General features: G+C 47.2%; 1 protein-coding gene across 5 annotated transcripts in view; it reads right to left on the reverse strand.

The window, feature by feature from the left end:
* Window positions 1–15,790, reverse strand: part of LOC306771585 (KAT8 regulatory NSL complex subunit 1-like) — a 42,756-nt gene that overhangs the window by 11,394 nt on the left and 15,572 nt on the right. For 2 of the 5 annotated variants that reach the window (XM_079260802.1, XM_079260801.1), the window contains 10 exons: window positions 13,361–13,502; window positions 11,109–11,192; window positions 10,191–10,291; window positions 9,746–9,887; window positions 8,505–8,670; window positions 8,160–8,315; window positions 6,886–7,095; window positions 6,635–6,807; window positions 1,482–1,606; window positions 1,234–1,291 (listed from right to left, as the gene is read on the reverse strand). In XM_079260802.1, coding sequence (XP_079116928.1) covers window positions 1,234–1,291; window positions 1,482–1,606; window positions 6,635–6,807; window positions 6,886–7,095; window positions 8,160–8,315; window positions 8,505–8,670; window positions 9,746–9,887; window positions 10,191–10,291; window positions 11,109–11,192; window positions 13,361–13,502 — 1,357 coding nt within the window. The remainder of the gene's footprint in view (window positions 1–1,233; window positions 1,292–1,481; window positions 1,607–6,634; window positions 6,808–6,885; window positions 7,096–8,159; window positions 8,316–8,504; window positions 8,671–9,745; window positions 9,888–10,190; window positions 10,292–11,108; window positions 11,193–13,360; window positions 13,503–15,790) is intronic. The other 3 variants (XM_079260805.1, XM_079260804.1, XM_079260803.1) reach the window with 3 other exon arrangements.

Genomic DNA, 15,790 nt, shown 5'->3' on the forward strand with positions numbered 1-15,790 from the left:
CACTACTTTATTAGTCAACTAGTTACCGACTAATTTAGTCAACTAGTTACCGACTAATTTAGTCGACTAGTTACCACCTAATTTAGTTGACTAATTACCGACTAATTTAGTAAACTAGTTACCGACTAATTTTGTAAACTAGTTACCAACTAATTTAGTCGACTAATTTAGTAAACTAGTTACCGACTAATTTAGTCAACTAGTTACCAACTAATTTAGTTGACTAATTACCGACTAATTTAGTAAACTAGTTACCGACTAATTTAGTCAACTAGTTACCGACTAATTTAGTCAACTAGTTACCAACTAATTTAGTTGACTGGTTACCAACAAAATTTGTCGACTAGTTACCGACTAATTACCAACTAATTTAGCCGATTAGTTACAGACTAATTTAGTCGACGAATTACCGACTAATTTAGTCGATTAATTACAGACTAATTTAGTAAACTAGTTACCAACTAATTTAGTCGACTAGTTACCAACTAATTTAGTTGATTAATTACCGACTAATTTAGTCAACTAGTTACCGACTAATTTAGTTGACTTGTTACTGACTAAGTTAGTCGATTAGTTACCAACTTATTTAGTCGACTAATATTTTTGTTTTTTTATTTAGCATAAAGTTGCTTTAATGATAAACAGAAGAAAGATGGTTATTCGATAAAAATGTCTTTTAATCAACTTTCTGCTGAAAGGCGGGTTTATAAACAGTCCTGAACTATAAAACCATCTTACAGGATCAGTGCTCCGTCAGTCGAGACATAAATCAATAAATCTGTCCATTTTGGACATCGTCGAAGAATGTTCGCAGCCTTACATTAGAATGAGGGATGATGAGTCCAGTTTATCTCAGGTTCAATTTAAACGGACCTGAAGGGCCTGAAAGACCAGCTGGACCCGAAGGACCAGCCGGACGGCATTAAAATCTGCAGATAAACAGATTTGTTGTATGGTTTGTTGTATCAGAAAACAACCAATTAAATCCTTTTCTGTGACTTTATCTCCATTTAACCCCAGAAATGCGGCGACTTCTGCAGGTCAGTTCCTTTCAAACCCGGTGAAACGTCACTCAGTTTGTGTAAAAGTTACAAACTTCGCTGAAAGCGTCGGGCTTTCCTCATTTCTCATCATCTCCCTTGAAAAAGAAGCAACTTCGAGGTCATTTTTTAGGTTTTTCTGCCGGTTTTCGAGGCCTGAAAGTTTGACGTGAATAACGGGAGATGACCTCACCTCCCGCTCGTTCTCCTCCCCGGTGATTGGCTGAGAGAAGATGTCCACCGATCGCCAGCTAGCGGAGGAAGTACAAACAGTTATTTAGAGCTCAGGTCAAACTCCAGACCTCCAGGGTTTCCTGCAGGTTTCTGGTGTCTCCGGGCTCCAACACACCTGACCCAAATAAATGAACCGGTTGGAAGCAGCTGTGTTGGAGCAGGGAGACAACAAACGCCCGGCGGACTCGGACCCCGGTGCTCGCCTACCTGGGAGTGAGGATCTCTTTGTACTGCAGCTTCTCCACTCTGGTGGTGGCGGCCACAGACATGGGAATCACGATGTTGTTGATGTCGAAGGAGCTTTCTCCTCGCCGCCTCTTGATTGGCTGCTGCTGGAGGAGGAAAGCAGACGGAAATAAACGGGCGTGAAGACGAACAGAGCGGGAAGTTTCCTTTGCAGGTGTGGGAGATCACAGTTCATGATGTTTGTCTGTCGATACGAAGCGAACAGTCTGGACGAGGAGATCCATGTAGAAAATAAAGACGCCGCTAAACGCCGGCGAACAGCTGGGCAGATGTCGGAGCAGGGAGTGTGTGCTTCCTGCTCATCGAACCACAACAAGCAGAAAACAGTGACATGGTTTCGGTTCCAGTTTCTGATTCTCAGCTCATTTGATGTGGAGCTGAAACCAGGTGGCAAACCATCACCAGTTTGGCTTTGAGGCAGAGAAGACGCAGAGAAGACGCGAAGATGCAGAGAAGACGCGAAGATGCAGAGAAGACGCAGAGAAGACGCAAAGATGCAGAGAAGACGCAGAGAAGCAGAGAATACGTAGAGAAGACGCAGAGAAGACGCAGAGAAGCAGAGAAGACGCAGAGAGGACGCAGAGAGGACGCAGAGAAGACGCAAAGACGCAGAGAAGACGCAGAGAAGACGCAGAGAAAACGTAGAGAGGACGTAGAGAAGACGCAGAGAGGACGCAGAGAAGACGCAAAGATGCAGAGAAGACGCAGAGAAAACGTAGAGAGGACGTAGAGAAGACGCAGAGAGGACGCAGAGAAGACGCAAAGATGCAGAGAAGACGCAGAGAAAACGTAGAGAGGACGTAGAGAAGACGCAGAGAGGACGCAGAGAAGACGCAAAGATGCAGAGAAGACGTAGAGAAGACGCAGAGAAGCAGAGAATACGTAGAGAAGACGCAGAGAAGCAGAGAATACGTAGAGAAGACGCAGAGAAAACGTAGAGAGGACGTAGAGAAGACGCAAAGATGCAGAGAAGACGTAGAGAAGACGCAGAGAAAACGTAGAGAGGACGTAGAGAAGACGCAAAGATGCAGAGAAGACGCAGAGAAGACGCAAAGATGCAGATAAGACGTAGAGAAGATGCAGAGAAGACGCAGAGAGGACGCAGAGAAGACGCAGAAGACAGAAAAAATGCAGAGAAGACGCAGAGAAGCAGAGAATACGTAGAGAAGACGCAGAGAATACGTAGAGAATACGTAGAGAGGACGCAGAGAATACGTAGAGAGGACGTAGAGAAGACGCAAAGATGCAGAGAAGACGTAGAGAAGATGCAGAGAAGACGTAGAGAGGACGTAGAGAAGACGCAAAGATGCAGAGAAGACGTAGAGAAGACGCAGAGAAGACGCAGAGAAGACGCAGAAGACAGAGAAAATGCAGAGAAGACGCAGAGAAGCAGAGAAGACGTAGAGAAGACGCAGAGAAGCAGAGAAGACGTAGAGAAGATGCAGAGAGAACGTAGAGAGGACGTAGAGAAGACGCAGAGAAGACGCAAAGATGCAGAGAAGATGCAGAGAGAACGTAGAGAAGATGCAGAGAACGTAGAGAAGATGCAGAGAACGTAGAGAAGATGCAGAGAGAACGTAGAGAAGACAGAAGACAGAAAACGCAGAGAAGCAAAGAATACGTAGAGAAGACGCAGAGAAAACGTAGAGAAGAAGCAGAGAAAACGTAGAGAAGAAGCAGAGAATACGTAGAGAAGACGCAGAGAAAACGTAGAGAAGAAGATGAGAATACGTAGAGAAGACGCAGAGAAAACGTAGAGAGGACGTAGAGAAGACGCAGAGAGAACGTAGAGAAGACAGAAGACAGAAAACGCAGAGAAAACGTAGAGAGGACGTAGAGAAGACGCAGAGAAGACGCAAAGATGCAGAGAGAACGTAGAGAAGACAGAAGACAGAAAACGCAGAGAAGCAAAGAATACGTAGAGAAGACGCAGAGAAAACGTAGAGAAGAAGCAGAGAATACGTAGAGAAGACGCAGAGAAAACGTAAAGCAAAGAATACGTAGAGAAGACGCAGAGAAAACATAAGAGAAGAAGCAGAGAATACGTAGAGAAGACGCAGAGAAAACGTAAAGAAGCAGAGAATACGTAGAGAAGACGCAGAGAAAACGTAGAGAAGAAGCAGAGAATACGTAGAGAAGACGCAGAGAAAACGTAGAGAAGAAGAAGAGAATACGTAGAGAAGACGCAGAGAAAACACAAGAGAAGAAGCAGAGAATACGTAGAGAAGACGCAGAGAAAACGTAAAGAAGCAGAGAATACGTAGAGAAGACGCAGAGAAAACGTAGAGAAGAAGCAGAGAATACGTAGAGAAGACGCAGAGAAAACGTAGAGAAGAAGAAGAGAATACGTAGAGAAGAAGCAGAGAAAACGTAGAGAAGAAGCAGAGAATACGTAGAGAAGACGCAGAGAAGACGCAAAGATGCAGAGAAGATGCAGAGAGAACGTAGAGAAGATGCAGAGAGAACGTAGAGAGGACGTAGAGAAGACGCAAAGATGCAGAGAAGACGTAGAGAAGATGCAGAGAAGACGTAGAGAGGACGTAGAGAAGACGCAAAGATGCAGAGAAGACGCAGAGAAGACGCAGAAGACAGAAAATGCAGAGAAGACGCAGAGAAGCAGAGAATACGTAGAGAAGACGCAGAGAAGCAGAGAAGACGTAGAGAAGACGCAGAGAAGACGCAAAGATGCAGAGAAGATGCAGAGAGAACGTAGAGAAGATGCAGAGAGAACGTAGAGAAGACAGAAGACAGAAAACGCAGAGAAAACGTAGAGAGGACGTAGAGAAGACGCAGAGAAGACGCAGAGAAGACGCAAAGATGCAGAGAAGATGCAGAGAGAACGTAGAGAAGATGCAGAGAACGTAGAGAAGATGCAGAGAACGTAGAGAAGATGCAGAGAGAACGTAGAGAAGATGCAGAGAACGTAGAGAAGATGCAGAGAGAACGTAGAGAAGATGCAGAGAACGTAGAGAAGATGCAGAGAGAACGTAGAGAAGACAGAAGACAGAAAACGCAGAGAAGCAAAGAATACGTAGAGAAGACGCAGAGAAAACGTAGAGAAGAAGCAGAGAAAACGTAGAGAAGACGCAGAGAAAACATAAGAGAAGAAGCAGAGAAAACGTAGAGAAGAAGCAGAGAATACGTAGAGAAGAAGCAGAGAATACGTAGAGAAGACGCAGAGAAAACGTAGAGAAGCAGAGAATACGTAGAGAAGAAGCAGAGAAAACGTAGAGAAGACGCAGAGAAGACGCAAAGATGCAGAGAAGATGCAGAGAAGATGCAGAGAGAACGTAGAGAAGATGCAGAGAGAACGTAGAGAAGATGCAGAGAGAACGTAGAGAAAACGCAGAAGACAGAAGACGCAGAGAAGCAGAGAATACGTAGAGAAGACGCAGAGAGAACGTAGAGAAGACGCAGAAGACAGAGAAAACGCAGAAGACAGAAGACGCAGAGAAGACACAGAGAAGACGTAGAAAGACGCAGAGAAAATGTAGAGAAGACGGAGGCCAATGCAGCGACGCTCTCTGACAGCAGATAAACAACTTTCTGCATCAATATTTACCATAACTGAACGAAGACGCTGAACCCGAGAACTACGTAAACCCGAAGAGAACGACGTGAACCCGAAGAGAACGACGTGAACCCGAAGAGAACGACGTGAACCCGAAGAGAACGACGTGAACCCGAGGAGAACGACGTGAACCCGAGGAGAACGACGTGAACCCGAAGAGAACGACGTGAACCCGAAGAGAACGACGTGAACCCGAAGAGAACGACGTGAACCCGAAGAGAACGACGTGAACCCGAGGAGAACGACGTTAACCCGAGGAGAACGACGTTAACCCGAGGAGAACTCTTGAACCCGAAGAGAACGACGTGAACCCGAGGAGAACGACGTGAACCCGAAGAGAACGACGTGAACCCGAAGAGAACGACGTGAACCCGAGGAGAACGACGTGAACCCGAGGAGAACGACGTGAACCCGAGGAGAACGACGTGAACCCGAGGAGAACGACGTGAACCCGAGGAGAACGACGTATACCCGAGGAGAACGACGTATACCCGAGGAGAACGACGTATACCCGAGGAGAACGACGTATACCCGAGGAGAACGACGTATACCCGAGGAGAACGACGTATACCCGAGGAGAACGACGTGAACCCGAGGAGAACGACGTATACCCGAGGAGAACGACGTGAACCCGAGGAGAACGACGTGAACCCGAGGAGAACGACGTGAACCCGAGGAGAACGACGTGAACCCGAGGAGAACGACGTGAACCCGAGGAGAACGACGTGAACCCGAGGAGAACGACGTATACCCGAGGAGAACGACGTGAACCCGAGGAGAACGACGTGAACCCGAGGAGAACGACGTGAACCCGAGGAGAACGACGTGTTGTGTTTCCGTTTCAGGTGCAGCAACATCAACGCCTGCTATACAGCACACACACTGCACTATGTTTTCTGTCCTTTTCAGTGTGAAATGGTCCCACACTGCGACTTTTTCAGTCTTTTTCTCCCCTCTTCTTCATTCTCTGCCATTCAAAGCAACGAGAATCTTCAGACAGAAAGCAAACCGCTCGCCGCTGCTGGTGGAAATGTCCGTCATCAGTCCGGGTGAAACAGTCATACTGTACAGACACGCCGTAGGCGACAGGTTCTGTTTTTATATATTTTATACATATTTAGATGTTTTATATGTTTACTGAAACAGTGATGTTGTCCCTCCGAACAGCGCAGTGGTCTGAGGATGCCGCGATGATGCATAAATTAAAATATATCATCACGTGATATTAATTAAACGACGCATCGAGGCAGATAATTTGCCTCGACCAATTTTTGTACTCGAGTTACCCGAGTAATCGTTGCAGCCCTACTTCCCACTGGACTTCATGGTTCATACGGTGGCTGAAAGGTCCAGGTGGTGCAACTGCAGAACCAGCCCAGACCACCAACCCTCCATGAAGCGCTCGCTAGCTGGTGTGGTGTCAGAAGAGCAGCCGTTCCGTTAGAAAGATATTTCTGTCTACATCCCGTGTAATAAACATGACAAACAGCAGGGCGGTGTGGGGTTCCTGCAGGTAAACGTGTGTGGCGTGACGACTCCTTACCGGTGTGCTTGAGACGCTCTGGCTGCCGGGACCCAGCGGCGTGGAGTTGTCAGAAGACGTGGACAGCTGGCGGGTTAAAGGGCTGTGAAGGGACGAGTGCATGTTGGCCACGGTCGTGCACGGGCTGCTCGAGTCCATGAAGAGCTTCGGGGAGGCTGGAGAAGACAAACAGACTGAGACGAAGACGCAGAGTTTGACGGGGAGGGAGGACGAAGAACGTTCTGGTTATTCAGAAGGAGAGGAGAGCTTACTGTCCGTCCTGTCCAGAGAGTGCTCCCTTATCCTCTTGCGGCTGTAGTTCCTGTCGTAGGGCCCTAAGGAGGTGGGGAGGTTGTGCAGCCGCTCAGTCTTGCACCCGGCCTGGCCCTCCAGCCGGGCTGCGCTCAGTACGCTGCCGCTGCTGCCCACGCCGCTGTCCATCATCCGCGGCTTCTCAGACCGGTTCCTGAAATGACTCAGTCCTGCAACACCAGAACCAGACGGAAGGTCTTACAGCCGTGGATCTTACAGCAAGAATCACAAAGTATCGCACACAGACAGTTTACAAGCGATGACGCGACGTCTGAAGATGAGAAACTAGACGTTAATCTTTCTAAAGCTCATTCCATCCTCCACGAGAAGCCAGAACTTTTATTTGTTCTCGAGGCTCCGAGAAGAAAATGACGTCATTTTGTTCTTGCGGATGCGTTTGAAGACAGTTCTCGACACATCGGGCTGCAGAACATTTTTCTTGCGGGGCTCCGAGAAGTATCGTGTGATTGGTCGGACATGTGAGGTGGGCGTGGTTAACACGGAGAAAGCAGGAAGCAGAGTTGCTGCTTCGCGTTTTTACTGTTGCAGGTAAAACGGATTGTTTTGATAAAACAGCTGATCGAGGTGGTGAGAAAGTACCAACATTTTTACATTAAAACACTCGGACCCAGCCGCGTGCACGACCCGCCCCGCCACGTGCACGACCCGCCCTGGACGAAGTTGCTCGTTAAATATGAAACTAGAAACTCGGAGAGCGGAAACCTCCGCCAAGCACGATGTTAAAGAATCCTTTTAAAACATTCCTGGATCCAAACGGTGATCTGGATCACCACCAGAATTTAATCAGTTCTTCATTTTTACATTTCCAACAACAAATGTTTATAAAAATCTGTCCGTAACCTTTGGAGTTATCTTGACACAAAGATGGAGGGAAAAACATAACCTGGTGGAGGTAACAACCGGGTTCATGGCACATAAAGCAGACATCGCCCCCCGCAGTGACCCCTCCCTGCTACAGACCTGCTTCTCCTGGAGGATGGATGGACCTGACAAACGAAGTTTTTTCTTGTTCTTGAAGCCTCGAGAAGCAAGAATAAGTTCTTTCTTCTGGTGGAGGAGGGAACAAGCTTCAATGATTAACGGAAAGCTGCTCCTCGGTTGGCTAATCGACCGGCGAATCCCTTCAGGGTATCAGCAGCGTCGTCACTGCTGCGTTTCTCAGGAAGCATCTTCCCTCCGACAACATCCTCAGAATATTTAATGTGTGACTTACTGACTGCCATGAGCGAGTTGGTGAACTTGTGCTTCTCTTTGGATGAGGACAGCTTGTGTTTGAGGGAAAGCTTCTTCAGTGGTTTGCTCCTCTCCAGCGCCTTCATCTGCCACTGGCTCTTCATCACCTGCTGCAGACGCAGGCCGATGCAAACGTCTGGGGAGGGAAAGAAGACTTAAAACTCCGACCAGAAACATACGGCCGGCCGCACGCTGGCAGGACGTCTTTTAAATAAAAATAAAAGAATTGCTTGAAAAGAAACGTCAGGATTTCCTGCTGAGCCCCTCTTCAGCCCCTCTCTGTTTGCCCCCCTCCCAGTGTAAACCCGCTCAGAGCAGCGCTGACCGTCGGGGAAGGAGAGGATGGGATGGACGCCAAGATCCAGCCTTGACAGGCGCTCCAAGGCGGGCTGCTCGTACTGAGGCTCCTCTCTGGGGGTGGGCCAGCCACCGCACATGACACAGCCGGGGTTCACCCTGCAGTTACACTGCGAACAGCTGCTTCTGGGGGTCTGTGGGGGGGGCAACAAGCAAATCATGTCAGGCCACATTGATAATAATAATTCAACCTGAATAAAGCTTCAGACGTGTTGTGAAGGCAGCCTGAGCTGCCGCACAGTAAAGGTCTGGTAACTTTTTTTTCCCCCTCAGTTATGTAAACACTTTAAAGATCCACTTTATCATTTTTCATATTTTTATTAGCTGGGTTGACGGGGGGGGTGACTAACATTTAGTTCACTTGTTTTGTCACCTTGTTAATTTGCTTCCAGTTAATATACTTTCCTTTTGAGTTGCCAGTTCCTGGGTGGAGTTCCCAAACCTGCCAAAGAAAAGAGTCCCGGCTGCTCTGGAGCTCCTTAAATCAGGCTGAGGCCTAATTGAGCCGTACCATCTTTGTAGGAGGGGTTTTCTTTCTTCTATTGATTGTTTATCAGTTGTGTTTTGCATTATTTAGGAATCTCAGATTGTTTAGTTTATTGTCTTAACAGGTTACATGTAACACTTTATTGATAAGTTAAGTTTATGTTATAGTTGGTTTAGAGTATTGTACTGCCCCCCCCCCCGTGTGACAAAATGGCCTGATCAGCCAGTGTATATATGCGTCCCTTGTGTGTCTGTTGGGTAGGTCAAGTTAGTGTTTGAGTTCCTTATGTTAATGCCTATGTTGAAGTTTATTTCTTTGACCTCCTTTATGGGCCCAAAGTTATTGCATGAAGGACTTATTTTGATATTTTTGTTACATAAATGTAGAAATTATATTTTTCTAAAAAAATAAAATAAAATAAAAAAAAATTCCTTGTGCTTCTCTGGGTTTTCCAGCTCGGTCCTTCACACTCGTATCAGGCTGAACGACTACATACACGATGTTTTAAACTCCGTTGCCATGGAGACGCATTCAGTCAGCCCGTTTGAGTCTGAAGCACAACGGACACTTTTTTTCCACACCAGTCATCATGTTTGCCGAGCCGTGAGGTTAGGAAGTCGGAGCTAACGGCAGCAGGAATGTGCAAACATACAAGGAAACTTTTTACACAACTTCCACTTTTTAAAAGGAAAACTACTGAACTTCCAGACCAAGAGACTCACCTTGCCGTTGAGGTTGGGCACCGCGTTGGGCTGAATGAGCCGCCGTCGCCGGCAGCTGACGAGAGGTCGCGTACGTGCGGCCACGCATGTGCTGTCGTAAGCCAACGGCTGCTGGTGTTTGGTGTCGGCGCCGTCTGCCATCCTGTCACAAGAAACAACGGCGACACGTGAAGCCAGCAGCGACAGGGACGCTAACGCCAGAGTTACGATCTGAGGGGGAAAACGTGTCATTTCTGCGAGCGGACAGTTTCCACCGCAGTTCCAGTCAGCGCCGAGCCGGGAAGTAGCTCATCAGTCACCGCTGCTCAGCCGGGAAGAAAAGCAGTCGATCGCCTAATCAATGCAGCGTCTTATGATTATAAATCCCAGCATGCATCTGTCCGCCTCCTCTCCAGCGTCTCAGGACGCCGGCTGCTGGACGGGAGGTGATCATGAGCCAACATACCTGCTGAGGACGCCGTTGACAGGCTGGCCGTTCTGACCCTTCCAAGCGCCCTGCTCCGTGTGGGCGGCGCCGGCGTGCTCCAGCCGCTCTGAACCAACACCCTGCATCCATAGATAAGACAGAAGTCAGTGACCCCTCCCGAGCAGGCTGACCCCCCCCGGCTCTCAGGTTGTGATATTTAAGGAAGCCTCTAACAGAAACCGAATCCTCCTGGTCCTGCTCGAGGGGCTGGACTCTCCGGAAGCCCTTCTTCACATCAACAGACTCGTCTTTGTGATTTTTCAGCCTCACTTTTCATCGATCAGCTCATTAGTTCCACATTTTCACTCATTCCCAGCCAGCAGGTCTTACTGGGACGGCGGATTATTCCGTTTTTAAACTGGTTCAGCCAAACTGACATGAAAGTAGGGATGCTGTGTTAAGTGCATCCAGACCTGAGGGACAGATAGAAGTCATTTCCTGTTGACGCTCATTTTCTTATCGTTTCCTTCTGTTTGCAGGAACAAACAAGCCGACTGTCTCGCTGAGTCACAGACAGCAGGAGACCGCCGACGTAACGTCCACAACTCAAACCAAACGCAGGATAAAAACTAAACCAACCAGTTTTACAGCCAAATATTCTTCTATTTATCTAGAAATTATTCCAAATCATTTAAATTTCCAAATTAATATTAAGAATATAATCCAGTAATATTTTCCTGAGTGTTTGTCACACGACATGCAACATTTCTGACATTATTGTTTTGTAATTTGTTCTTTAAATACGTCATGCCCCCCGCCCCCCCACCCCGATGGTTCTGCAAGCTTCCCTTACGACCTCGCCGTGCGACCACAGGCAGAGTTTTCCTTTAACAACTGAAACATCCTGAAAAGGACCAACATGCTGCAGAACACGACGAGTTGCACCAACAAACCTACCTGAGTGTTTACTGGTTCCGTCTTTACTTCTGTCCCACCTGGAAGCACGGCGCCGGGGGCAGCCCCGCCCAGCTCCACCGAGCCCTGTGGAAGTAAGAGAGACTGTTACTTTTCCTCCCAGACTGACAAGTGCAGCGTCATCACACCTGTAGTCGGTTTAACGCCGACTACCAGCAGCGTAGTTCAGTCAGCACCATGCGGCACAAACAGGCTTTTGGGGGGACGGGACCTTTCCTTTGTTTAGCGGCATAACGCAGAACCTTTCCCACCAAAACCTGTTCCTGCACAAACTCACAACCACTTCCTTCTGAAATGACTAAAAAGCCCAGTCCTCCAGAGTAAAACCTTGCTGCAGGGGGGGGATCTGGAGACAAACCAGTCCAACCAGTCCAAGCACGACTCTCACAGCCAAGTTCACAGACCAAGAACCAGCGTGGCGTTTAACCTCATTTTAAGACCGATACCAACAACAAGAATAAAAAAATAAATAGTAAATAACTAATTCTAAATAACAAATAATTAATTCTGAATGATAAATAGTAATTAATTCTAAATAGTAAATAATTCCAAATAATATTAAATAACACATTCTAAATAATAAATAGTAAATAATTGATTCTAATAATAGTTAATTCATTCTATATAATAATAATAATAATAAAAATAAATAAATAATAATACTGAAGAAAGCATCTCCAACAGAGGTGTGAAACTGAAGCAGGAATGTTGGAACAATTTCTCATTTAAATCGTCATATTTTTATGATGCAACTTTACGGTTTCGAAGCTGCAGATTTATAAACTTTAGTTTTAGTATCAGTACCTGCATTAAAATCATCCAATCAGTGGCTTCTCCACCAGAAATAAAGACGTATGCTCTCAGCAGCGCTTGTTCTTACTGCTCGACCACGTGGAGGAGACGCGACCAAACAGAGAGACTGAGGCGAATACGATGAAATAAGTCTGGAAGACTTCAGGATCACTGACCGTCTGCGGGTCAAAAGGTTCAAACTAGTTCCTGATGAAAGAAAAAGCCGAGTCCATTGATCATACTGACGCTGCGTAGTGTTAAGATCGTATCAAATCCTTCCATCATATAAACAGACGACCGACCAGGCGACTTTCTCTGCATCCATGTAAACATGTCGGCTTGAATGCGGTCCGAAGCAGCTGTCCGTGTAAACGCAGCCAGAGTTTACAGATCCCGTCTAAACACGGCGAGTAAATCCAGTTAAAACGACATTTCTAAACCACACAGGCGACATTCACACACCCGTTTGCAGAACAGATTAAAGAAACACAGATTTCCCGTCTCGCTGCTTTCTTTCATTTCAGAGCATCAGAGCCGTGACATCTGGGCAGGATGGGGAAGGAACGTCAAACCAGTTCTGAACTGGTTCTGAAATGGTTTCCAGTATCGAGTCAGTGCTTGGTCAAACAGAAGCAACGAGGTAAAGTTGATTTATTTTTCCTCCATCAGGTGGACAACAAGCTTGTTTCACCGCCCGATTCCTGGATTCCTCTCAAGTCTCCTTCTGACGATGGAGAGTAAAAAAAAATCCAGATTTAAAAGGAAACAAACCAAAAATAAGTCAAATCATTTGTCAGAAAAACTTGGTTCTTCCCAGCAGTCCTTACAGCCCTCCCTCCAAGACCCCCACCCCCCATGGCGATGGTGAACCAGCCTCTCCATCTTCCTCCACGCCGCCCTGAACGGGAAGGAGAGACGCCACGATGACTGGACGCCGCGGCTTTTAACGATCAGGAAATGATTCCTCTCCAATAAACAGCTGATAAATTCCCTCTGATATGTTAAAACACACAATCAGGGCTGCGACCATATGCATTTGTCCCGATTCGATTCGATTCTGATTTTTCTTTGGTACCGATTCCATTTAAATTGTGATTCTCAAAATTCTTACATATTGCTGATTTTTGTAGATTAAAAACAAATAAAAATGCACAAAACTTTGTTGTACTTGTCATTTTTCTTGGCTTCAATGAAGAAAAAACAACACGGCAGCCAGATCATCATTTTGTTGCTATAATGCCGAAGAAGACAAGTAAACAGATAAATAAAAATGACAAAAAAATCTATTATGAATTATTTTTATTTATTTGAAAAGTAAAATTTTAAAATTGTGAAGTTAAAAATCCTGATATTATTTTCCCATCCCTATAATCAGTGTGTAGAAAGAGGAGGAGGGCGGCACCTTGACACACTTCCAGACAGACTAAACGGGAGGAACCAACCTTGCTGGAGCGGATCTGCCGGTAGATGTCCGTCTGCTGCCGGATGCGGTACTCCAGGTCTGAGATGTGGGCCTGCAGCCAGTTCCAGTGGCTGATGATGGCCGCTCTCTCCACCGTGTAGCGGCTCTCCGCTCGCTTCCATCTGCAGAGGAACACGTTAAAAACAAACAGCTTGACGTGAGAAGAGGAGCTTCTAGGTGGGGTAATGGAACATGACCATAACCTACTAACACAAACAGGCAGCTGTTGTCTTCCAGCGGTCATGTGTTTCATCTTCTTCCACGCTAATAATACACACACTGATCATGAAAGCACTTCCTCCGTCCGACTGCAGAGGTCAGTGAATCAGCATCACAGAAAGCTGCCAGCCACGACAGCTGCACGCAGCCTGGAGAAGCTCAACAGCCAACAACCACGTGATTATGTGGGAATCATCAATGTGGGGAAAACGTTTTTTAAAAAAAAGCAGGAATTTCATTTGGCTTATGTAAGCCGTGGCAAAGAGAGCGCCAGCTGGGAGCAGAGTACTCCATTTTCCCAGTATGACACACAGAATGGGCATTTCAAAGGCAGACATGAGAGGAAAATGTCTGCTCCTGCAGCGAGGCGCTGCGACCACAGAGGGCGCCGTTTCGCCCAAACGCGAGCTGCAGTGACGCCGGCAGAACAATGAGAGTCATGACTCAGATTGGAGACAAAGATAGACCTTGCACTCTTCTATGCCTGCTCTTCCACACACCCAACCTCTGTTTGCAGACTTCTGAAACATGGTGAGAAAGCCGAGCGCGGGGCGAGGGAGGAGGGAAGGAAGGGGGGAGTGAAACGGGGACGGCGAGGCTGGGAAGCTCTGGCAGGCTGGAGATGAACAGACGGGCTTTAAAAGCAATCTACAGGCCATGGAGTGCTGCAGGGGGTGGGGCTGGGTCAGGAAACAGTACAGCAGACACAGGGATAACCAATAATCCAACAAAGAACCCTGTCTTATTGTGGAACTGGGTGCAGGGAAGAGTTCTTGTGACTTTAACGGCTTGGCGAATCCCTTACGGAGCTGCAACATTCACACAGCTACGGTTTGTTTACCACTTTACAGTACCAAGGACACGAAGCCGCAAATACAGCTGCAGCGTTTCCTGCAAACACCATTTCCTTTTGCTCTTCTACAAACCCGATCTGGTTCTGCACGCATCAACAACCACGTACTGCTGTTGCACAACACGCAGAGAGCACGCCCATGGCTCATGCATCACATCCACTGTCTGATAAAAGATTATTTTACATCCTTGAGCTGGTGTGGAGGCTGTCGAGAAGACACTGGTGGCATCAAACCTGTTCCAGCCACCACTTTACATGCTGCTCTGTGCCATGATTCACCAGGAGAAGGGCAGACGAGGCCCACTAAGAGGACCAACCAGGTGGTAAACAGGAAAACGAGGGGGGAGGCTGAGAGAAAGGATCCATTTCTGAAGCAAGAAGGAAAAAGTAACAGAAAGCAGCCGACAAGACGAGGATCTAACAGAATTATTTTGCTTAATGACTGGAAAACAGAAAACTGATCGGCTCTCTGGTCGAAATGGAACCAAATCCAGACGAACACCGTAGTCCGTGTGGGTTACAGGAGGCAGGAAGAGGCAGATTCTAGTCCAGTAAAATGCAAACACATGGGGGCCATTACCAGAGCAATGACCCCAATCTTCACAGAAGTAGAAGAGAATGAGGAGGAGGAGGGCTGCCCCCTCCAACTCCACTCTAACCAGGACACAACCCCCCCGCCCCCAACACAAAGCGCCAGCAGCAATCCGTACAGCCGCCGTTTCCTGGCAGTCAGCACATTCTCCATTGTGGTGTTCCTCTGGATGCAGCATGTGTGGCGAGGTGGGCAGCCTATACCATACCGCCTGGACAACACGGCCCGCTGTCTGCCAGAAACACAGCAGGTGCCTGGAAACACAAACACAAACACACACACACACACACAAAGATACATCGTAGCACCGGTAACGCGTGTTCAGGATGCTCCTTCATCCCCAAACAGCCGCTCCTGTCCTGGACGCTAACAATCCTTCAGAGCAATCATTCCTACACTCCATCTTTCTGCTCAAACCAGAGACCGTATATGAAAGCTGGACGGAGCCTCCGGTGGTTAAAAGTGATGCGCAAGTAAATAAAACTGCAGTTCCCCCTTCATCCACTAGGGGCTCCAAAACAGAGCAAATCCCTTTTGACTCCCATGTTAATAAGACCAACTTCACAGCAGGAATAAACATGTTTACAGCAGGAATAAACATGTTTACGGCAGAAATAAACATGTTTACAGCCAGGTTCAAAAATCCATTTTAGGTTTAATAGGTCAGGTTTACCTTCATGACAACTGTGGGGGGGGGGGGGGGGTGAATTTTTTTCTAACTCGCCCGTTTTAAAGTAATTTAATCT

The sequence above is a fragment of the Telmatherina bonti genome (genome assembly GCF_933228915.1).
Source record: "Telmatherina bonti genome assembly, chromosome: 21".
NCBI lineage: Eukaryota > Metazoa > Chordata > Actinopteri > Atheriniformes > Telmatherinidae > Telmatherina > Telmatherina bonti.